The following is a 24,002-nucleotide window of genomic DNA, read 5'->3' on the forward strand; positions in this document are numbered from 1 at the left end:
AAGTTCTCTTTATAGGATTACAAGGAAAAAACAAGTTGGCAAACTTCATTTTAGCTAAAAAAAACCCTCCTATTATGAAAAATATGTCCTGGACTACATATTACATTTTAACATAATATATTTAGGTCGTGCGGGATATAAATTGCTGATATAAAATATCATTCAGATGGCCAGTACAATAGTACAATAAACAGTAGCCGGTAGAGAATGTGTCACAGTGGGCTTACAAATTCCTTGTGTTCAGATTTAAAAGGTATCTGACCTTCTATTCTCTTACATTAACGCGATACATTCATTTGGTTTTTAATAGTGTTGGTATACATTGTCTTTTTTTGTCCTCCTCAGTGCTGCCCATTGTGTTGAATGGCTGCACTACATCATGAAGCCATTTGTTGGCCACCCTGGAAACCTTGAGGCTTCTCCTCCAGGATTTGACCGTACGGTCACCATGTCATTTACAAACCCTCGGCTCCACTTCTCTTTACGCTTGTGTTGGACAGACTGGACGCTACGGTGACTCACTATCGCCTCCAGAGGTACACGTGGTAATGCAAGAGGACGGCCCGCGGCTAGCTGGTTAGCATGCTCCTCCCACTAGATACTCCTGCATTCTCTTTGAAATGTTTGATCAGTTAGTTTGTATCAGCTCATTATTTAAAAGTTTAAAAGTAATATTCTGGCCTGCAGCTGATGCCAAAGATGAATCGGTGTTACCTTTATGGCAGGAAAGTGCATAAAACAGACTAATTAGTGTCATCCACAATATGAGAGCAACCATCCATTTTGGATTTGTGGAGGAGAGTTAGCTTGCTGCGGGGGGGGGCAGGAAATCTGCAGGATTTACAGCTTAATCTTCTTAGCCACTTCCCTGTCGGCCAGGCTTCTGACTGCGGAGGAAAGGGCTACGTGCTAGCTTAGCGCAGCTGTCAGGGGCCGCCTGCCACCAGATCGATACCCCCCCTCCCTCCCTTCAGTCACTCACATTCTCCTGCTGCCACCAAATCAATGACTCCCCAAGCTGATTAGCGGGTTCAAGTGCGGCTCGTGTCACACAGCCGCGGACCACTCGCACACAACAACATATTCTAAGGACACACTGCTTGTGCGGGAATGTTGTCAACAGTTCCCTGCCAGCGCTCACCTTTCTACTCGTTTACTGCTCCATCCTTGGTGCCAGCTACTGACTGAAGTTATCCAACCTTCGTTGCAAATATCCGACCCTTTGGACCAACTCTGACAGTTTACTGCCCCATTCGCAGACCGCTCAGTGACCAAAACAATTACCCACAAGCCATTGCAATGTGACAATAAATACGAGATCTCAGAGAGCGTAGAAGACGTCTAAATCAGAGGTAAACGTATGAAATAAATACTTTTTTTTTGACGTTGTCATGGTGACAGCAAAGTGCTTTCACCATTCATATCATTACCTCCATTTCCCCCACAAACTCTCACACTCAACCATTAACCAGGTGACGTAAGTAAAAGTCCCCGAGGGTTCAGGGGGAGCACTGGGATCGGGCCCTACAGTGTTTGCACTCCAGCAAATAATCTCCAGTCAAACCGCCAATAGAAATCAAACAGCGCCTCCAAGTGGACAGACGGATACATGCAAGCTGTGCAAGGAGGGGGCTCAGAGACCAGGGCTCAGAGACCAGGGCTCAGAGACCAGGGCTCAGAGACTCCAAGGCTCAGGGACCCCACAGAGCTCAGAGACCCCACAGAGCTCAGAGAATCCAGGGCCATTGTTTGAGTCAAACCGTCTTCATACGTGGATCGCGTCAGTGTCGGACAATCATACAGGTTCATCAGGAAGTTCCACTTCAGAAAAGTACTAATAATCTCAAATCAAAAATCTGCGAGCAGCGATGGACTGGCCTTCGCCTCCTCTTTCATGTGGGGGGGGGGCGGCCACTTGGTCGAAGAACATTAAATCATTTGAAAAAAAGAAAGTTTGTTCAGGATGGGATGCCAATCACTACAATCAATGACGCTAGATCTTATCACTTGACCAAAGTCCTTCCAGTGATGTTTTCCTTAAATTATTTAAGAGCATATCCATACAGTTAAGACACCACTGTCTTCAGGAGCTGAATACAAAGAACTGAAGGAAAATTCTTTTGGAAAATAGCATGTGAAGTACAAACCTTCCTGAAGAGAGCAGAGCTGTGGAACAGAGACTGACCTCTGCTCTCTCTCCACTGACGATGTGGACGGACGTCCAGTCATTTCGGTCACAGTGGGACATTTGACCAACTTGCTTCAATATTTCCAATCCTACTTTCCTGACATGGAGGATAAATCTGCACAGCTCATTTCAGCAAACTATTGTTTAAATATCATAGAAACATTGGGGAATGTTCAGAGAGTCGATGTGAACATGCTGAGACATGCTGGAGAGGGCCCCTACTGTTATGTGTCTACCTATTAGGCCACACCTCTTGCAAATCCATTGGTCCAGAACTTCTAAACACAAAGAGACATCAAACAACCTTTTAAAGGCATTGAGCGGCCAATGAGCAAAGATTTTGTGATAATCGACGCCAGCGTCTGGGAGGAGTTAACAAGTGTTTTTCCCAAAATTCGATACATTTGCATAAAATGATTGACTTTTTGTAGAGCAAAGGGGGCGCTATAGAGCCATGTCTTTATACACAAACGGCGAAAACCCCCAAGATGTGTAAATCTTTTGCAGTTCTTTTGCCAAGTTTCTGAATATGGGAAAGGCATCAAAAGTGATGGATAATAAACTTTGGAAATACGATACGATACGAAACAGAGATGAATGAACTGAGTAAAGACATTCTTACTCCTTAGAAGTAATGCTTTGTGGTTCCAAACGTAATCCAGTGTTGCTGTGGCGCCTCACCACTGTGAATATTTAGTTTTGAGGTATTTAACACACAGAACGGATCAGTTTGGACTCTGGCCCGGTCTCTCCCAGTCGACCCCCCTGTAGGAGCCATTGGGTTTGATTATTCTTTGGTATTATTTCTTCTTTCCTTCCACATTGTTTGTATGTGTGCGTGTGGTGTGACGTCATTTGTATCTACGACACCGTAAGGGGGTGTGGTGTGTATATTAGCGTGTGTCTGGTCACCTGTGGGGCTCGGCGGGTTGTTTGGAGCTGCAGGGTGAGCACGGGGAACAAACTTTCTATTGACCGTCGCCGTCACCGGAGTAATTATTGTCACTACGAAGTTTTATGCGCTGTTGATCCTCTCTTGACTGATGAAAGGCATCTATCAAGTAAGTGATTGGCGTGTATTCTTTCTGCTGGTGAAACGTAATAAACATGATGATAAAATACCTCAGTGCGACGCGTCGTGAGTATAATCTCCTCATGTCTTAGCCTGCTGCGGCTTTTGGATAGTTTTTGTTGTGTACAAACCGCTACACCCCCTCTCCAGATAACACTGAACAGTCTGAACAGTCTGTTTCCACTCAATATGTGCAGGTCACAAACTGCAAACACCCTTGAATCACACGTTGTATCTTGATTAACAAAATATTCAAGTAGGAAATATTTATTGGTATATCAATATCTTCACCCTTATCGGCCCGCAATGCATTATGGGAAATGCTGGGCCGCAACGGATACAACGGATGTGTCCTTCCATCAGATCATCGGCGGTTGGATCCTCAGCTCTGTTCTGGGTCGGCTGTGAATGAATTGGTATGACTTCGATCATCCCGATGGCTCCAGAGAACAGTGCATGAACGGCTGAATGATGACAGGGTTAAATCGCTCTCTTTACCAACCAGTATGTGAACACACACGGATTGCAAAGTGCAGCTTTAAACATGTGCTTTGCTTAAGTTTGCTTCTAATTCTAAAGTCTTGATAATGTTTTGCTCTCCTAAAGTGAAGTTATTTCCCACATTAACAGTAAAGTTGTACCGCAGCTGCCAAAAAAGACGATTCTGGACATTGTCGGATTTATTTAGAACTTCCAAGCAAATATAAACTGTATAAATCCATCATAGTTGGAAAGAAGTAAGTAAGGGATGCTGGTGGATATTTAATATCCACCACTGGCATCAAAAACAAATCAGTGATTAGCTAGTTTGTTTTAACACACTAAAATAGCTGCTAGTTATTGTTACCCATGTGGTCAACAAGCTTTTCCTTTAGAGGAGTACAAAACACGGACAGGACCACTCAACAAATGCTGTTACTATGGAAACAAAGAAAGTTATCGGGTTTGATGGAACACGCTACTCAGCTCAAACTATCCATCCAAAGCCAACATGTGGACGTTTCCTTCAGGCTTTGCTTTTGCCTGAGTCGTCTCCTTCTGCACTTCCCCCCTTGCTTCCAAAGCGCTGGTTTAGTTCTGATGTCAACACCGAGCAGCACGATTTCTGTGAAGGAAACGGTAAAGAGTAATAAATTAGCCATGCTTACAGCTCTATGGGGCTGCATGTGCACACAAGACAACTGGCCTCAATGACAAAAGTAACATTTAGCAGGTGTAATGTTTACTACACCCTCCCAACATTTGCTAAGCGCTAAACAAGTATTGCAGCGGAAGACTGCCGTTAGTTTTGCATGTATATGGTCATATGGTCAAGAAGGGCCGATCCTCTGGGGACCTACAGTACCATGATACATCAGAATACCTCCAAAGGGTGCTGACATATTTCAGTAAGAGTCAGAAACCTCAGGTTGGTGGTCACACCCTATGAAACTCTCCCCCACCTTGCCATCCTTTGCTTGGTTGCGAGCTCCGGATAGGAGCTCCAGCAAGGCCAGCAGGAGCCCGACGCCAAGACCCAGGCCCAGCAGCAGGAAGAGGCCCCGCAGGTCGTGAGGCCGTAGGGCCTCGGAGGTGTTGGCCCTGCTGCTGGCGGCGCAGCTGCTTGACCACCACTTCTGTCGCAGATGCGTCAGCTCGCCAGACTCACTGAGCTTCAGGATGGCGATGGTCAGGTTTTTGAGCAGCGGGGAGCCTGATGGAGGAAAGACAGGCTGATTAACGTCTCAATACCAAACTATGATTGAATGATGAATAAAGGAACATCTTGTCTTAATGAGCCTTAACACGCTGCTATGAGCAAACACTGTACTGTACACTTCTTCTCGTAGATGCCATTGGATCCATTTTTTACTCTAAAACATTCCAAAATAGCAGATTATACTGTTAACAGAACCACATTTAGATTTGAATCATGTGCCATATACATACTACCCACGCTACCATAATAAAGCCAGTTAAAAATGACCATGAAGATAATGTGCTGCTGCTGTGTGTCTGACTTTCTGTTGGCCCAAATTGTGCGGGAGTCTGCTAGTTTCAAAGTTTGTGAAAACATGAGAAAACATGAGACATGTTGTCTCACATGTGTTTAAAGACAAAATGTCCACCCTCCATCACTGCCTCCTCATGTCCCCTCCTCGCTCTGCCTCGCTAGTGAGCTGGTAGGGATTGAGGACCACTAGAAACCACTCAGATCTGAAGTACTTGAATAATTATCAGAGGGATATTAAAAGCTAGACAAGGGCGTGATTTTCTCTGGGGACATGCCCCCCCCCCGCCTCCGTGAGCCGGATCACTCACCCAGAGGTGCTGCGATGGTGTAGGCTCTCATGGTGATGGTCTCGTCTGAGCGGCTCAGTTGGCAGTGGCGAGCCACCGCCAAGTCCAAGGACACGGCTTCGCCAATGAAGGCAAAGTTGCCCTCCTGGGCGAGGCGGAGGCCCTCGTCCATGCTGGACACGAAGCTCTTCTTGCGCTCCATGTGCTCGTAGATGCGCCGGTACACGGGGTTTCTGGAATTCTGGGGGGCAAATTGCAACGAGTTACTACTCTGCTCCAACTGTTGATGAAACAAACATCAAGGACTTTTTTCATCTACGTAACGTATCAAAAATCTAGAACTTTCTCAAAGTAATGCATCAAAATTAGTTCATGCGTTTGTCACTTGCAGACTGGACTACTGTAATTCTTTGTTATCAGGCTGCTCTTGTAAATCTCTTAAGCCTCTCCAGTTGATTCAGAATGCTGCAGCACGTGTATTAACAAGAACTAAGAAAAGGGATCATATCACTCCTGTATTAACTTCTCTGCACTGGCTCCCTGTTAAATCAAGAATAGATTTTAAGGTACTTCTCCTCACCTACAAGGCACCTGCTGGTGAGGCACCGTCGTATCTTAAGGAGCTTGTAACACCTTATTGCCCTACAAGGCAGCTGCGCTCCATAGATGCTGGGTTACTTGTTGTTCCTATGGTTTTAAAAAGTAGGCTGGGGGCCAGAGCCTTCAGTTATCAAGCTCCTCTTTTGTGGAACCAGGTTCCACTTTCAGTCACCTCTTTTCAGATAAAGGTTAAGACTTTCCTCTTTGATATGGCTCATAGTTAGGGCTGGCTCAAGTTAGCGTGGACCAGCCCTTAGTTACAGGCCTAGACTGCCGGGCGACGTCTTAGGACCCGCTCTGCTTTCTCTCTCCTTCCATAAGAATGCACATCACTATTCAGCTTTGTCTAATTCTTTCTCGTCTCACATCTGATCCCTGGTCCAACCTTCTGCCATGGCCCTGCTGAAAACTGCTGCTATCATTATTATAGTTAGTCACATTACTATGACTGTCATCATGAACCAAGGTTGCTGACTTTGCTGCTTTCCCTCCCCACAGGTTTCTGTGGATGGTGGTTACACATGTTTGTGATTGTCCCTGCAGTGGTCCTCACTTACACCTGGCTTACTACGCTCAATATTTTAATAATTTGCATATTATGCATTGAATGTATTGTACATATTCTACGTTGTTCATTCCATACAGATGACATCTGTTGCATTCTGTCCGTCCCGGGAGACGCATCCATCCTCTGCTGTCCTCACTAATGTTTTTTATTCTTTTTTTCTTCCTATTGAAGAGCTTTATTGTTTTGGTGAGTTTTTCCTCTTCCAATGTGAGGGTTTCGGGACAGAGGATGTCAGACGTGCAGACTGTAAACCCTCTGAGACAAACTTAGTAGTTTTGGATTTGGGGATATAGAACATCAAATGAATTGAGTTGAGCTGAAGTTCCACGATATGTCAGATGTTCTAGAATCTGCTGTAATGATTATAAACTCATAGGAATATGCCTTAAAAAAAGCTGTGGTGGATCCACCCTCGACAGTGCCATAGTCCATCAGGTCCTGGTTTGCAAGTTCCTCAAAGGTCTTGATGGAGACGTGTTTGTTGTTGGAATGCAACATGGAGTTGAAGTTGCCAAAGTAGCAGGCCAAAAGCAGTATAGCAAACAGCCACCAGATGGCGCTGACTAGACGTCCAGAAAGGCCTTTTGGGTGTGGACCAGCACCTGTGAAAGAGAAAGACTTAAAGTGGACTTATTCCAATGACAGGATTTAACCTGCTCCTGTAGAAGCTTAAGTGTGGCACAACAAAAGGGCAGCAGCGTGAGGGAGCGCCGGAACTCTCGGTATCAGTGTATGCCTCTGCAGGCCGGGGCGTTACCTTGCAGGGCGAGAGCTCCTGTGATGTACCAGAAGCTGTGCAGCAATGTGAAGTTCTGCTCCTCCGTGTCCGGCCCGGCCCACTCTGCAGGACTGATCCTGCAAGAAAACAAACCTGGCCTCAGACGCAGCCATTTTACAGCAGCACATGCAACGAGACGGGTGGGTCTGATTTAGAGCTGCAGTGTCTGCGGGGTAACTGACGGGATGATTGACACTTCGTAACGGGGTAGAGTGCTCTGCACCAAGCACAAGTTCGCAGGTTCAATCCCTGGACCTTCCAGTCAACATGTTTATTGCAAAATACAAAAAATGCCTTCCATTATCATTTAATAAATTAGGAGCCTCTCTAACAAGTCAACGTGTTGTATGATATCAATCATTTTGTTGAACTAATATGGTATCATAGTCTATAACTGTAGAAATGTAAACTCCTTCCGTTACTGAGGCTTTGGTACTCAGCCTCGTCTCTATCGTGCACTGTAGCAAACCTGCCTGGAGAACGTTTACCTGCCCACCAGGAACATGCAGAGACCCGTCAGCAGGAAGGCAATGAGGAGACCGGCCCACATGTCGGTGGAGAAGGGGGACAGCAGACTGAAGCTGCTCTCTTCAGAGGACAGGTCTCTGCGCAGGATGAAGCCGAGTCCCGTGTACATGAAGGGGGTGCTCATGTCCACGGCCATCTCTCTAACCGCAGTGAGGGTCAGCGGAGCCACCGCCAGGTCCGCCTCCTGGTGCAGGGCCAGAAACCCACATCAGAATATAAAGACTCATTCACTTGGACAATAGGTCCAAATGTCACGACTAATGTTTGTCATGAGACTGTAGGACCCACCTTTAAACACTATAAATACCAAAATAATAGAACTTCAAACTTCACCTCATTGTTCAGATGTTAGATTATTCCTTTGTAACAGCTCACAGTAACAGCCCCGGTTTATACATTGCACATCATATATTAATGTGACTATCAATGTCAGGATGAATTATATTTCATTCTGTGGATGTAAACTTGATCGAACATTCTGCCATTTGGCAGAATCCCACATGGTCCCATACGCAGACCAACTGATAGAACGTCCTTATACTTTGATTTACATTTCAACGCGTCTGTCTCTAAATGTTTAAATGGGCCGGATTCAATTCAATTCATTTTATTTCGTACAGCCCCAAATCACAAATTAGCCTCAGAGGGCTTTACTGTCTTTACATCGTCTATCTCCAAACCCTCCCATGGGAAACTCCCCAAAAGGATCTCACATATCTATAGTACTTGTATCGGCGCCACTTTTACCCGTCTGATGACTTCGCCCATCATGCCGTTCCAGGTGCCGCTGGGGTCCTTGAGTCCGTAGCGGTTGTCCTTCACCAGGCTCACTTTGTACTTGAAGCCCAGCTCCCTGGAGAGCTCAGAGATCAGATCAATGCAGAAGCCCTCCAGCTCGGAGCCGCGGCTCATGGCGTACGGCTCCTCCTGGGGGGGCGCAGAGGGACGCTGTTACGGGGGGGGGGGGGTACCTTTTCTTTTCTTTAAAGAGGATCCAATAACTGAATCTGGGATAAAACATGCAGTTTTTATATTTAAGCCATTGTTGTTGGTGGAGTCATTCTGTCATTGGTGTCCAGTTCACATAATTATAAAATGAGGAATTACTAGTTTCAGCTGCAAAGCTTAAATATGAGCAATTCTAAATACTTAAAAATATTATCGGTTATTACAGTTATATTACTGTTATCGGAATGTCAATAACGTTGGGGACAATTTTCTTGTTAAAACATCCGTCCATTTTTTACATAACAACATTTCCTTTTGTGAATATCAAATCGGGAAAGAATTGTAAATAAAAAAAATCAAAATATGGTTGACGCTTTCTTACCGTACTCAATATTTATTATCAGTTTTCAGAATGTTTTCAGCATGAAAAGAAATCCTGTTTATCAAATGGGATTTTCTTGAAACGAATGTAAAATATATTTATATTCGTTTTCAATTCAAATCATCCGCTAGTTTCTTAAATTTTACAAATGTCATTTTCTAAGAATCAGATATTCAGCCACTTCTGTATGATGTCAGCAAATCACTTTTAATATTCCTAATAGAAGTACTCCTCAGTAGTTCTATTAGGAATATTAAAAGTGGGTGGAGCCTCTCGTTGTTCTGGTGTCGACAGAGAAAATACCTTTATGGTGGTGATGGATAACTCCTTGGCATCTAGAATGAATACAAAGGGGGGGGGGGGGGCAATACAATAAATCTCTTGATTCCTGAAGGCAGGTCAGATGGAGTGGAGCATGAATGGCAGCACACAGCCAGTTGCGTAACGTACACAACATTTCCCAACTGAAGCCCATTGTTGCCTCGAGTCCCCTTCATGTGACTGAGCTTCCCCCCCGTCCCCCCTCCCCTGTAATCCAACCCCTACCAATCCCCTCACATTACCCATGAGACCTTCACAGCGCGTCCAGCAGGCCCTAACATGCCCGGCCGGGCTTTTTCACAGAAAGGAGCGGGGTGGGGGGGTTGGCGGAGGAGCCAGGGGTGCAAGTTCCTCATAAATACATGCGATCACAAAAGCAGACCCGCTTGGGTCGTATAAAGACGGTGACACTCCATCAGCCTCCTCTTGAGAAGACAGCAGGAGCGACGATCTACGGAGATGCCTGTCAGTTCATGAGCCCCCCCCCCACTGACTGGGTTAATTGATTCATCACAGTGCTTTCTGGACCTCAGCGAGCCGGTAGCCCCTCCACTGGTGAGAACCGGGGACGCCGCAGTGACCCTCCATGCTTTGATAGTGGACCAGCCGGGCCCAGAGCCAAATGTGAGGACTCATTTGGGAGCAGGACCCGGTCTCTGAGGTCAGCCAGGACCCGCTGGGCTTCCACCCTACAAACGCTTTAGTGGGGCTGTGCAGAAGAGAGGCGTTCTTTGACTGAACACAAAAACCTTCCTGCAGCACAAAGAAGGTCCACAATGTGAGCTGCCTGACAGGGTTGAGTATTAATTGGATAAAACATACATGAACACGCTTTACATCCGGCAAAACAAGAGTGGGACCCAAAACAAGCCGGAGTGTAAATGAAAAATAGAATTGTTGGAAACAAAGCATTTTATATTTTTGAAAAACAGGTCAGATTCGCTTGTGTGAATAAAAAATAAAATGAAATAAAAAGGAACAACATCCCAGAAGCTTTCTTCCTTTCAGAAATATACTTTTTAAAGCAGTACAACAACTCTGTAAAGCGGCTACCTTAATATGATAATATACCTTATTTTATAATTACGTAATAGTTAATAAGCTGCTACAACATCTAAAAATAGTGGCTGTAGTTTATAAACTATTGTTTAGGTTGAGCAACTGGAACATTTGGTTCAAACATCATTTAAAACGTAAGTAAGTGCACATGATAATCTCGCCCTCTGCAAAGACGACTCGGCCATTTGTTTATTGGGATGTGCCGACTGTCCAAAGGGATTCTGAGATAATAAACTGTGATCTAACAAGCTCAACTCTGCCAACAGCCGTAAGCCCACGTTTAGACAGAAGAATGGTTGCAACTTGTGTGTGTGTGTGTGTGTGTGTGTGTGTGTGTGTGCGTCTTACCTGCAGAGACTCTCCATGCTGTCACAGCTGCCACACAGAAGAGCAAAGCCACGCAGTCCCTCATGTTTCCACCACTCTGCAAACCACACAGATCCTTCATACATGATTATCGTCTCACCTAGAGCACGTAGAGCGCACAACAATATGCTTGCACATTAAATACATTTATACATATATATAGAAAATGCCAGAATTAGATTGTCACGCTTTGCTATAAAGAAAAGGTTCCCTTACCTCAGTTACGTCAGCTGGGATGTGAATGTAAACCTTTGTGTGAGGGCAGACTGGGAAAATGTGCAAGAAATTCACAACAAGTGTTGCACGATGGCGCAGGGGAGGGTTGTGTGCAGAGGACTGTAATGAGGGTTTATATGGTGATGCACACAGGAGGAGGGGGGAGGGGGGGGGGGGGGGGGATAAGGAGGCAGGGAGAAGAAACTGGGTAATGTTGGTCACGGGTTTATGCACTGGAACCGGTTACTGGAACGCGCTGTTTGTTACACTCACCACCCTGTCAACGCTTTCTTCTTTTGTAGCTTTTACACATGAAACTATAGGTTGACATAACGAAGTACAGCGAAGTGAAAAAAGTACCTGCAAACTGAAAATATATAGTGTAAAATATGCTTTTGCACACATTCACCCAGTGGCTTGTGGTATAAATTAGTGTATAATGTCCTTGTGAAAAATCAAAATATATCCTAAGCGCGTTTGTGTATTAGTATTTTTTACAGACTAACATCAAACATGAGCCATAAGTACATACAGGAGTCATTGCACAATTCAGCTAAAACAGAAACAGTACAGAGAAGCTTTAATACACATCAGGGAGGTCCATAGGAAGTGGAAGCAGATGTTGAAGGAATGCCCACTTTGACCGTAGTGGAACTGTATCCAGTAAGATACTGAATAAACACCATCTGCTCCAAAACAAGCTATGACTTCACCGTGAAAGGAGGGGGTCCATTCACTCGGTGAGACAAAACACGTTCTCTCTGGCTTGAGGTTCTGCAGGGTTTGGAGGCTTTCAGTTGAGAGGCCGAACCGTGCCAAATTGTTCAGAGAAATCGGAACCCACGGTTTTCTTGGAATCCTAATGACAGACGAAGATAAACGGGAGCTGCAAGCAGATGTTGAAGGAATGCTCTTTGACTGTAGAGTAACTGTACTGGACTCTGTGTAAACACCATCCGGGGAAGCGTGGCGGTGGCAGGATGTTCTGGGGGTGCTTCTCAGCAGCCGGCCCTGGAGGCTTGTCGAGGTGGAAGGGAATATGAAAGCAGAACAATATCACCAAACCCTGGAAGATAATCTGACACAGTGTGCAAGTAATGTACAATTTGGGAGAACATTTATTTTTCCAGCAAGACAACAAGCCAAGCATCAAGCAACTGCTCCACAGAAACAGTTCAAAGGCAGGGGGAATGTTCTGGAGGGGCCAAGTCAAAGCCCCCATTTTGATCCAATGGAGAATTTGTGGCTGAAATACGAGCTAACACCACGGCTGATCCCAGAGCCAGCAAACACATCTTCAACGGTCGTTCATGGAAGAATGAAGAATGTATTGTGCAGATGTGGGAGCCTGGTTGAGACGTATCCACACAGACGCTTGTTGTGTTCAAAATGAAGAAACGTCGGACGGACAGAGGTCATCGCTGATCTAAAGGTTAAATCTAATGTATTTAATAAAAGAGATGGCGTTGTGGTAAAAAGAACATCTCAGCTGAGGAGCCGCTGGTCTCAGCGACCAACAGGCCCCAGGTCAGTCCTTTGACCCCCATAGTGCCCGTCTGTAGCCTCCACCAGCCAACTCCAGAACAATGGCTCCTACAGGTATTTATAACAATGCTTAAAGGTGTGAAAGTCAGTGTCCACACCTCTGGGAGTCTTCTGGTGAGTTCAATGTAACTCGGATTTCAAATGACCCTTAGTCAATATCAGTTGTTGTGCAAGTATTACATGCAAGCATTCCAGTTGATTACATTACATCAAATACAATCATAACTGTACCCTGATGTTATTTGATTACAGTTGCAGAATTACAGTGGTTTTGTTGTCATTACTTTATTGATTACACAGTTTCAGAATCATGTCTGTATTCTAGTGTACACTACACTCACCTAAACGATTATTAGGAACACCTGTTCAATTTCTCATTAATGCAAATATCTAATCAACCAATCACATGGCAGTTGCTTTTAGGGGTGTGGTCCTGGTCAAGACCATCTCCTGAACTCCAAACTGAATGTCAGAATGGGAAAGAAAGGTGATTTAAGCCATTTTGAGCGTGGCGTGGTTCTTGGTGCCAGACGGTCTGAGTGTTTCACAATCTGCTCACTTACTGGGATTTTCACACACAAGCATTTCTAGGGTTTACAAAGAATGGTGTGAAAAGGGAAAAACATCCAGTATGCGGCAGTCCTGTGGGCGGAAATGCCTTGTTGATGCTAGAGGTCAGAGGTCAGAGGAGAATGGGCCGACTGATTCAAGATAGAAGAGCAACTTTGACTGAAATAACCACTCGTTACCACCGAGGTGTGCAGCAAAGCATTTGTGAAGCCACAACACGCACAACCGTGAGGCGGATGGGCTACAAGACCCCACTGGGTACCACTCATCTCCACTACAAATACAAAAAAGAGGCTACAATTTACCAAGAGCTCACCAAAATTGGACAGTTGGAAAAATGTTGCCTGGTCTGATGAGCCTCGATTTCTGTTGAGAAATGTTATGTTTTCTTGGCACACTTTATGCCCCTTAGTGCCAATCGGGCATGGTTTAAATGCCACGGCCTACCTGAGCTTTGTTTCTGACCATGTCCATCCCTTTATGGCACCATGTACCATCCTCTGATGGCTACTTCCAGCAGGATGATGCACCGCGTCACAAAGCTCCAATCATTTCTAATTGGTTTCTTGAGCATGACAATGAGTCCACTGTACTAACATGGCCCCCACAGTCACCAGATCTCAACCCAGTAGAGCATCTTTGGGATGTGGTGGAACGGGAGCTTCGTGCCCTGGATGTGCATCCCACAAATCTCCATCAACTGCAAGATGCTGTCCTATCAATATGGGCCAACGTTTCTAAAGAATGCTTCCAGCACCTTGTTGACTCAATGCCACGTGGAATTAAGGCAGTTCTGAAGGCGAAAGGGGGTCAAACACAGTATTAGTACGGTGTTCCTAATAATCAGTTAGCTGAGTGGATTTATGAACCAGGTCGTCAGTTTATTTTTTAATATCCTACACTCTACATCTACTAAATACTGACCTGAAGAGGATGATATTTATGCAACCATTAACTGGATTTAGACCTGGAGAAAGTATATTCTTCAATATGCTTCTGTGCTAGATTGCTAGTTAGTACGGTCTCTTTATTCTTTATGGAATTCTATGCGGTAGGATTTTAGAGTTGAAAGTTCTGTATTTGGATTGGATTGGATTCCAATTGTATGGCGACTAAGCTCTATTTTACCTTCTAGCTTTTGAAGTAAATAGAATACAGTGGCAGCTGGTGGATTTTTTCTTTTTGGTAGGGCCAGCTGATCAGCTTCAGTAAACATCCCAGTATGATTCAATGCAAAAAAATGCATCAAACACACATTATTACTTTGCAGTTAAATATTTAACAGTTATTCCAACAGATAATAAGGACCTCTTATTTAATTCAGTATATTCATTAATATATATATATATATATATATAACTATAAATATATCGAACAATATTGAGTATATGATATAATTACCATATTGTGACTATTATAAATATACAATAGAAATATCATACATATGATATATTACAATACATACATCAGCAGGAAAAGTATACATTTTGCACAGATGTCTTAAATCACAAATGTTAGTGGGTATATCCCATCTTCCAAAAACACAAGTACACAAATATTGACCTTTTTTTCATCTTTTTTTGTGGCTCAAGGTGGGGCCACGCCCTGTGGGCCTCTGTGGGCCTTTATGGGCTCTGTGGGCCTCCGTGGGCCTCTATGGGCTCTGTGGGCCTCCTTGGGCCTCTATGGGCTCTGTGGGCCTCCGTGGGCCTTTATGGGCTCTGTGGGCCTCCGTGGGCCTCTATGGGCTCTGTGGGCCTCCGTGGGCCTCCGTGGGCCAGCCGCCACTGATAGAATTCATAATAAGTTTTGAGAAGTTCTTCGTTTAGAGTTTCTATTGCTGGCCGTTGTGAAGAGTGCATGAAGCTTCAGTGTCAGCTTTGACTCATTATGCTGCGTTGACACCAAAAGCGAAGTTATTTGTGCGAGTAGATTCCATGTAAAGTCGATGCACGGACGCGTCTGGTCGCGAATGAGGCACATTTTCAACGCGGGGCGCGAAAAAGCAAAGCTGTCTTGCGAAAGTCAATCAGCGTTGAAATGCTCCGCTTGTCATCACCGGCGTCCTGCTGCCACAGCTTTTGGTGCGACTCCGAGGATGAAGACAAAGGAGTCGTTGGGTGGAGTGGGAACGCGATGTACGCTTTGTGATACTACAGCCTCTGCAAGCCGCGACTTCCTTCCCTCATCATCCCACTCGCTCTGAACCGCTCAGGGAGCCTCCGGACCTGCCAGTTGCCTTCCCAAAGACAGACTTCATTTCCATCAGCAATCGCTGGACGTCCTTGTTCTCACTGAGACTTGGAACACACCGGCCAACACGTCAACCCCTGCTGCTCTTTCTTCTCTTTCATCCACACAACCAAAGGCAGAGGTAGGGGTGGGGGTACTGGTTTCCTCACATCCCCCAAATGGAGTCTTTCTCTCCACCCATTCCCATTCTTTACCCTAATGTCTTTTGAGGTCCACGCTGTGACAGTCACTCATGCGGTGCAATTAAACATTGTTGTTCTCTACCGTCCACCAGGTTCTCTGGGATATTTCCTGGAAGAAATAGACGTCCTGCTATCAAACTTCCCAGAAAACGGCCCTCCACTCATCCTCCTGGGTGACTTTAACTTCCATAGAGGAGCCATGTGACTTACTGCTCTTACTTTCTCCCTTTGCTCTCTCTGTCCTTCCCCAAAGCCGGCAACCTGGACTACAGTAGATCTTCATTGGAAACTGCTCTACTTCCAACCCCACTAACGCCACGTCGTGTCCCTGACCACTTTGTCTCTTACTCTCTCAATGTGACATCCGGATCACATCAACTGACTCCTTTAGCGCTAGTAAGGAAGCTTTGAAGCTTAGCATTAGAGAATTCAAACAGCTCGTATCATGGCGGCCACTTACTCTGCTTCCAGGTCATCTCACTCTGTCAGGAACCTTCCGAAGCACATATGACAATTAAATAAAGCCACAGATCAGGAGAACGGACAAACAAGCACAAAACGACCAAACACATTAGGCCATGGATTTCTCCAGCACCGAGGAGACGGTTATTGGAACATCAGGAGGGATGGCACCTCATTGGCACATCTGGACCACAGTAACCTGTGGTTCTGTTGAGTGGAAACTTGTATTCTCTTTACTGTCCAGCACGGGGCTCAATCTCTAGTGAAGTCTTTTTTTCTCCGTGTAGTGTGAATCAGACCATAAAGCATTTCATGGATGGTCATTTGTGTTCATTGGTTGGATGACAAAGGCAAAATGGACGACATTGGTGCCTCTTAACAGCAGTACATGGACCAATGGGAGTTGTCATGACGACTACGTCCACTTTTGTGTACACAGTCCAACCATAAAACTTCATCTACATCTACACACATCAAAGTCTCATCCACAAAACAGGCTCTGTGTCTTTGCCAGATAAAAGCATTTGGTTCCAAGTTTGCAACAACAACAAAAACCTCAAAAACAAGCCGTGATTTCATGTTGAAAGGAGGGGCTGCATTCACTCAATGAGACAAAAAACATTCCTTCGGCCCTGAAGTACTGCAGGCCTGGGAGGTTTTCAGTCGAGAGGCCGGGCCGAGCCAAACGGTCTGGCTTTAGGAGGAACCCCGCCGTGTTCTTGGAATCCTAATGAAGCAGTCTTTAGTGTTTGTGTGCTGGCTGGAGCGCAGTCTGCCGCGCTCGGATAAACGTGTCACAGAGCAGAGTAAGCTTTTATTTTTTTATTTGCAGACTAGAAAATAGACCAAAAAAAAAGGGAAATACGAAATACGGGAGGTTGTTAGAGGAAGCAGATACCAACACAGCTTCCTCAAAACGATGCATAAAATCCATTTCTATTATTACCATTGTTACATTCCACTGGATAGTTTGAACCCCACAGCAGAATCTACATGTATTACTGGGTTTCATTCCACATTCTAGGGTCTGAGAAAGTTAACGGATTTTGGGTAGCGAGCGAAATAGAAAAGATTTTTTTCTCCACACCTAGTCGAGCTTGTCGCCTCTTGTCCAGTCTAGAGTCTTTGTTCTGGAACATTCTCCCTTCCTGCAGGGGGGCTGTTTTGAGCGAGGTGGTGGCTGGTAAACACAGACCCCAAGCGGAGTCCAAATTAGAGCAGCAGGCACAGCTGGCCAGAACCGAGGCTTTCAAGTGTCAGCTCGCATGAAGCTCAGTTCGCCAGCAACAAAATGAGCGGGAAAGCCTTCAGTAATATACATTTGAGATTTATTCATGTCATAATTACACATTGTCCCTAAAACGTTGCACAAACAACTGGCACGGCAGTGCAAACGATACAGCAGGTCGACAGATAAACGTGCTTCGATACAGATCATTGTCATCTTGTATTAGTACCACGGACCGACAGCAGCACAGCCGCTCGGAAGCGCTACCGCCGATCCCAAGAAGAATTCTACAATATCAACAAATCTTCATATAAAAAAGGTCTTTGTAAAAGGAAATAAAAGGATAAACATCACAGTGCATTAAAAACATGCGACAACTAAAAAGGGCTAAACTTGGTATGGAGTGTGTACCACTGCTGTGAAGTACATGATCTCAGTGCTTTGACTTATCACTAACTGGGTAGCTCATCAAAATATTGGCAGTTTGGTCAAATTACTACTGTGTAACCACAACACAAAGAGTACTAACAATGTAGTAATAATAATAATATTCCTTTTTTTTCAGCAAGACATACGAGCAGCACTTCCATCAACAAAACTGTAAAATAAACTTCATGGTACTATGCCAGTATTTTCTAAATATTGTTAGCCCATCCATTCACTGGCAATAACACCTTAACTGTTACACTTCAAGTAGGCCCATTGTTACTGGACGCACATGTTAAAAAAAGTAGTAGTAGTACAGTAGTGAACAGTCAACATACACGGCTATATAAAATCTCTGGGATCTTTTACTAAATATGTTTTGGTGCAAAAGGATGGCAGAGCTGCAGGAGTTGCTTCTAGTAGACGATGCCGGTGCTTCAGTTCTATAGAAATGCTTGACTGTGGATAATTTATCAGTGAAGCTCAGTTTTTTGCATAAGGAGAAATAATCTGAGGAATTCTGCAAGATATGCAACTTAAAAAAAAGAAGATCTGTAGCCAAAAAAACTTGAGCGTAGTCCAAACAAGTTTCTAGCTGCGTCTCTCACACTTGCTTCCAAGTCAGACAGTCCTCAGAGTTTGAGCATGAAAAAGACTTCACTGTTTTCTGGGTCTGCAGGGGGCTGGGACTGTCTAGGGGAGGGGGTTCCAAGTGGGGTGAGCTGACTCAGCAGGTCCAGGCTGGAGCAAGGACTCCGGGCCACGCAGCAGGCGCCTTCAGGGTTCCCCCGCTCCTCAATGGGGCTGGCAATGCTACCTGTGACGCTAGAGCTCCCACTCCTGCCCTGGACCAGGCCCTGGAGCCTCTGCCTCTCCTGGGCCTTCTTTGCTCTACTTGCTATGTAGCGCACCCTGCTTTGGCTCCTCGAGGAGGTCCTCCGCACCAGGTTCTCATCCACAAATTCTTCCTGAGACTCCCCGGCCCGGTTTTCCAGGGCAAAGTCGCTTGGGGTTAGCGGTTCCACATCAGTCAGCTTCCGTAGCTGCTCTGTGAGGTCTCCTGGTGGCCGGGACTTGTGCAGGCCGCCCTTGCGGAGCTGGTCCCTGGCTGGCCTCACAATGAAGCTGCGGCTGATGCTGTGATACTTGCTGTCAAAGTTACAGGAAATGTCATCAGAGGTGAGGTCCCCGAGGCTTTTGGACATGGAGGCGGTAGCTGTAGGGGGGGCGGCCGCCGATGACCGCCTGCTGGCCGACGACTGCTTGAGCCCCTCCATGTAGAGGCGACTCCAGGTGTGCCTCCTTTGAGACAGTCGGCTGGGTGAGTCCATGAAAGCTTCCTGGGGAGGCTGCAGGGGGCGGGGCTTAAGCTCATCCTTGGGGCAGTTGCCTTGCTGAAGATTGGGGTTTGACTTGCTTTTGCTGACCTGCAGGGCATTGTAGGAGAGCAGCGCAGAGCGACGACACGTGACCCAGTGGGGATCGCACGAGCTGCCAGATGTGGGCAGGCTGGTGAAGCTCTTCCTGGCCAGGTTCGGTAGGGACAGGTCGATGACGGTGTCGTTGGAAGAGATGCTGGAGGAGGAAGACATGCTGTCCCGGTGGCTCCCTGGCTCCAGCTTGCTCCACAGGCGGTCGTTCATAGTGGCGTCGGTGCAGACCTCTGGCACGGCTGACTGGTCCTGCCCAGTGGAGGCTACAGCACCCCGAACGCGGACCTCACTTTTTACTCTCCTTATAGGTACATATGATGGCTGATCGTTGAATAAAGCTCTCCTAACCTGGGCCGTCGCTGCACCAGGGGACACGGGCGCAGGAGGAGGTTCCAGTCTGAGGTTCCAGTCTGCAGACTTTAATGCGGTGAGAGTATCTTGGTTTCTCTGGTTTGGCGTGTCCTCCATGAACGGCTCAGTTCTTTGGTTAGCCTGGAGATCTCGACCACACAGTGCTGGTGCAGTATTGTCAGCAGGGTTCATCGTAGGGAGAGAAGCGGTTCTGGAAAGGGCCGGCAGGTTCTTCGGGTCTCCACTCACCTTGATCGGACTGTGTGCCACCCCATTTGAAGGCGTGGCCAATGGGGAGTCGGGGTTTATTGCTGTGCATGGAGAGCGCAGTGGGGATGAGGAGTGAGATGAAAACAGGCTGCCTTCTGGAGTGGAGACAGAGCGGATGACACGAGGGTTTCTGGCGGCTTCAGGGTTCAGTGGAAGTGGAGCTGGCTTCCGCACCGTGGAAAACTCTGGAAAGAAAGACAATAAAAATGGCTTACTGACGATGTCCTCCATGGTCTCTAAAAGACTTCTGCTTGTACAATTATACAACTGCACTGTGTAAAAAAATCTGTTGATTTAGTTTCAGCACTTAAGGGAATATCTGGTAGAAGTGGTCATTTTATATTAGACATGATACAAATTTCATGTGCAAGACTGCTACTATAATGAATGCATATCAATGTGAAGGCTACTGCTGTAACACCAGTTGTTGACAGAGGCAGATTGTGAGTTTCACACATCACACTGTTGTTTTGTTAAATACAACCTGATAATAGAATAGCAAATATTTAGGAGATAAAAATGTCATTTTTGTTTGTAGACTTGCACACGTGGAGTTATTCGAATCGTGGCAAAATAACCTTAAAAATCAAATAACTTGAATTACTGGCCATTACTTCAAGAAAAAGAGCGCATCATCTTTTGACAGAAGTTTCAGCCTACAGAGGTCTTTATTTTATAGACCAAAATGAAACGGGTGACAGGCTAGTACATTTTGCCCAAATTAAATTTCTGCAACTCAAAATGCTTCTCAATATCTTGTGCGGCCCCCACGTGCTTGTATGCATGCCTGACAACATAGCGGCATGCTTCTAATGCTGCGTTCACACCAAAAGCAAAGCGAATTATGGGCGCGAGTCAATGCACGGACGCGACTGGTGGCAGAAGAAGCGACTTTTCAATGGGGGAGGACGCAAAAGGATCGAAGCGAATAAATCGCCCGATGCGGTCTTGCGAAAGCCAATCAGCGTTGAGATGCTCTGCTTGTCATCACCGCCGTCCTGCTGCCACAGCGTGAAAACCCTTTATAAGACAGCCAGACACACACACACACACACACAGCTGGGACTGAACGCCTGTAAGTTAGTAGGGTCTAGAGGGTTAGGGTCCAACCCTACCGGGAGACGCCGGCACTGAGCCGGCACAAAGGTCATCAGACCGGCTGCTGGTCCGCCTGAAGCCTCGCTGGAAGCCGCAGTCATCCAGACGCACTTCCTGGAGTCGGTGAAATTCAAGCTGTGTGCGCCGACGGATGATGCCATGAACCCAACACAACACCGGTTGCGGTTCTGACATTTGTGTAATTTCCACAAGTACAGAGCAGAAATAGGTTATTTTCGTGGTGGATGATAACGGTCTTTATGGAGACAAGTCACGCCCTCTTCTAGCGCAAATGAAGCGGAAAAAGGGGACGCGAATGAAGGGAAATGAATTACAAATAGTCGAGAGAATAAAGCGAAACATAGCGTGGCTTTTGGTGTGAACGCAGCCTAATGAGACAACGGATGGGGTCTTGTGGGATGTCCTCCAACATCTGTCTATGGGGCCCTAAAGTCTGAGGAGCAACCTGGCGGCGTCTGTTGGACAGAAACAGAATGTTCCAGGGGTGTTTTTGGGGTTTTAGTCAGTTGATCGGGACGGCCATTCAATGGTATCAATCCCTTCATCCTCCAGGTACTGTTTGCATGCCCTTTCCACATGAGGCGCATCGGGAGGAACCCAGGACCTACTGCACCAGCGTAGGGTCTGACCATGGGTTCAATGATTTCATCCTGATAGCTAATGGCGTAAACTGGCGTTCTCTAGAGGTCTGTGGATATGCCTCACTGACCACCACCAAACCGCTCATGCTGAACCATGTTGCAGGCAGCATAGCGTTCTCCTTGACTTCTCCGGACCCTTTCACGCCTGTCACAGACACTGCCCTAGGGCTCGAGCAGTGCTCAACCTGTTGACGGGCAGCAGATATCCGTCCTGCTGATGGGTAGAGGACCTTCTACAGCCCTGTCCAGCTCTCCTAGAGTAACTGCCTGTCTCCTGAAATCTTCTCCATGTTCTGGAGATTGTGCTTGGAGATACACCAAAACTCTTGTTTTGGTTCCACCCTGGAGGAGGATGACTCTAGTAAAACCAGTCAAAGAGATCAAGAGGGAGAAACTCTTCACATGTCTCATTGTTGGCCATCTAATGTACCTGTTATCTCCATCAACACCAAATTAACAACCCCCTCTGCTAGTTACCTGACCAGGTCATTATCAGAGGGCAGTTAAATTCATGCCACACCCTGATAATAGATTATTCCTTTCATTTTGAGCCGTGTTTTAATGAAACTTATAATTGCAGTACATCTCCAACCAATTTATCATTTCTTTACTTGACAAAAAGGCAACGCAAAACCTGCAAAGCATGTGTTTATTTATCTTTCAGCCTTCTGTCATATGACGTCCTGGTGTTCCCAGATCAGAGTGTCTTCAGAGTACAATGGCGTTTTGATTATAGTAAGACACATGTAATACACAACGCATTAAAAAGTCCCCTTCTAGACCTGCACTGCTATATAATGACAAGATCAGGAAAACAGGCACGTTAATCCAAATCACACATGTGGGAAAAAGAGAAGAAGGTGGACTCTAACCCCCACAGGTGTGACACATGTAAGAGAAGCAGGTGGATGAAGTGAAAAGGTTGCATGCATTCAGCAGGTTACCTGGCTCTGGTCATCCCCTCAATTCTGCACTAATAACAGAGAGAGCGTGCAAAAGGGACAGAGAGGAAAAAAGGAGTTTAGCAAACTGGAAAGAGGAGGGAGAGTGGAGGCAAGGAAACAGCTCAGGGGCAGAGAAAGCATCTTCACAAGAGGTGATCAAACATTTCTTTTATAATGTAACGAAACATGGGGTAGCGTTGCTCAGATTATTCATCACATATCTTACTAACGTGCACAGGATTTGCCAACAGTGCGTGAATATCAGATGTCAGCATTCATCAGATGAGGCCAGAAAACTCAAATCTGTCTCCCAAAACACACTTGATTTTCTCTAGTGGTAAAAACCCCATTGACCATCACATGATGAGTGGAGAGTGGTTGAAAGGGGATAGGCAGGAAATGGAGCAGGGGGGGTCTGGGTCTCTCCTGGACACAGAACAGATGTTGATGCTCTTGTCTTCAACATCTGGCCGTTTCTAGGCTTGAAGACAATGAAAACTACTACGCTCAGGACCTCGAGGTACTTCAGATGGTTGGAGGCCGCAGTTTGTGGATAGACATCGGAATCAAAGGTCATTTAGATTCTCCGTGTGAAGACACACATATTTGTTTGATGCTCATGAAAGTTTATTCTAACATTTTGGTTGCCTAGAACTTTCTTATTCGGGATTGGATTGTACTTAGCCGCCCCCTCTCCTGTCACATCAGTGTTTCACCTCCATCCGCAGTATAAAAGACTTTCTTGGGATGGTGCGGTGATACCGTCCCGATATAATTGTAAGGGAAACACTGACACGGACGCGTTCCAACTAGCATGATTAGCATACTTGGTTATCACAGCATTATCCATCAGTAACACTGCTACTCAAATTGCCTGGGTTAAAGAAGGAGCAGGGAACTACTTGTACTCATTAAGGTTCAAAACTTACCACTTCTCTCGTCTGTGAAGCATGGGGGCAATAACAATAGTATTTCAAGGCATTGGGTAAAACGATTGGAAACAATTAGAATCAATTAATTGAAATAGGAATCAGTGGTAACAATAAAGCAAGAAAAGGTTGGGATTACACATTTTTCCTGGAGATATCAGGGACACGTGGGACCACTAATAGGCACACAGCAGGATCATTCACAGCACCGTCATGGTCTTGACATGTTTGGAGGCTACTGGGAGCGCTACTCTACAGGACGTAACGGCCTCTATAGACACTCTGCAGCAGCTACAGGGTGTAATGCTAATGCTGCCTCACATAGATCTTACCAGCGAAGAAC

At 45.8% G+C, this 24,002-nt stretch overlaps 2 protein-coding genes across 9 annotated transcripts in view; both read right to left on the minus strand.

Moving 5' to 3' along the window:
• Positions 1-3,927: 3,927 nt before the first annotated feature.
• LOC120828908 (putative glutamate receptor) lies at positions 3,928-11,861 on the minus strand. 2 transcript variants are annotated; one of them, XM_040192592.2, is made up of 10 exons: positions 11,307-11,861; positions 11,073-11,148; positions 9,648-9,679; positions 8,762-8,941; positions 7,975-8,198; positions 7,466-7,563; positions 7,093-7,310; positions 5,562-5,781; positions 4,703-4,953; positions 3,928-4,365 (listed from the first exon to the last, which is right to left on the minus strand). In XM_040192592.2, the coding sequence occupies exons 2-10, from the start codon at positions 11,134-11,136 to the stop codon at positions 4,267-4,269; spliced, it is 1,386 nt and encodes a 461-aa protein (XP_040048526.2). In that variant the 5' UTR covers positions 11,137-11,148; positions 11,307-11,861; the 3' UTR covers positions 3,928-4,266. The 2 variants fall into 2 exon arrangements, with proteins under 2 accessions (XP_040048526.2, XP_040048527.2); XM_040192593.2 differs by having other exon boundaries at positions 11,073-11,166; positions 11,307-11,438.
• A 5,768-nt stretch (positions 11,862-17,629) lies between these two features.
• plch2a (phospholipase C, eta 2a) overlaps positions 17,630-24,002 on the minus strand; it is a 123,593-nt gene continuing 117,220 nt past the window's right edge. For all 7 annotated transcript variants that reach the window (XR_013452467.1, XM_078087691.1, XM_078087690.1 and 4 more), the window contains one exon: positions 17,630-20,211. Coding sequence is in view for 6 of the 7 variants with exons in the window: in XM_078087691.1 (XP_077943817.1) it covers positions 18,605-20,211 (1,607 nt within the window). In the remaining variant the exon portion in view is untranslated. The remainder of the gene's footprint in view (positions 20,212-24,002) is intronic.

The sequence above is a fragment of the Gasterosteus aculeatus genome, chromosome 2, assembly GCF_964276395.1.
Source record: "Gasterosteus aculeatus chromosome 2, fGasAcu3.hap1.1, whole genome shotgun sequence".
NCBI classification, from domain to species: domain Eukaryota; kingdom Metazoa; phylum Chordata; class Actinopteri; order Perciformes; family Gasterosteidae; genus Gasterosteus; species Gasterosteus aculeatus.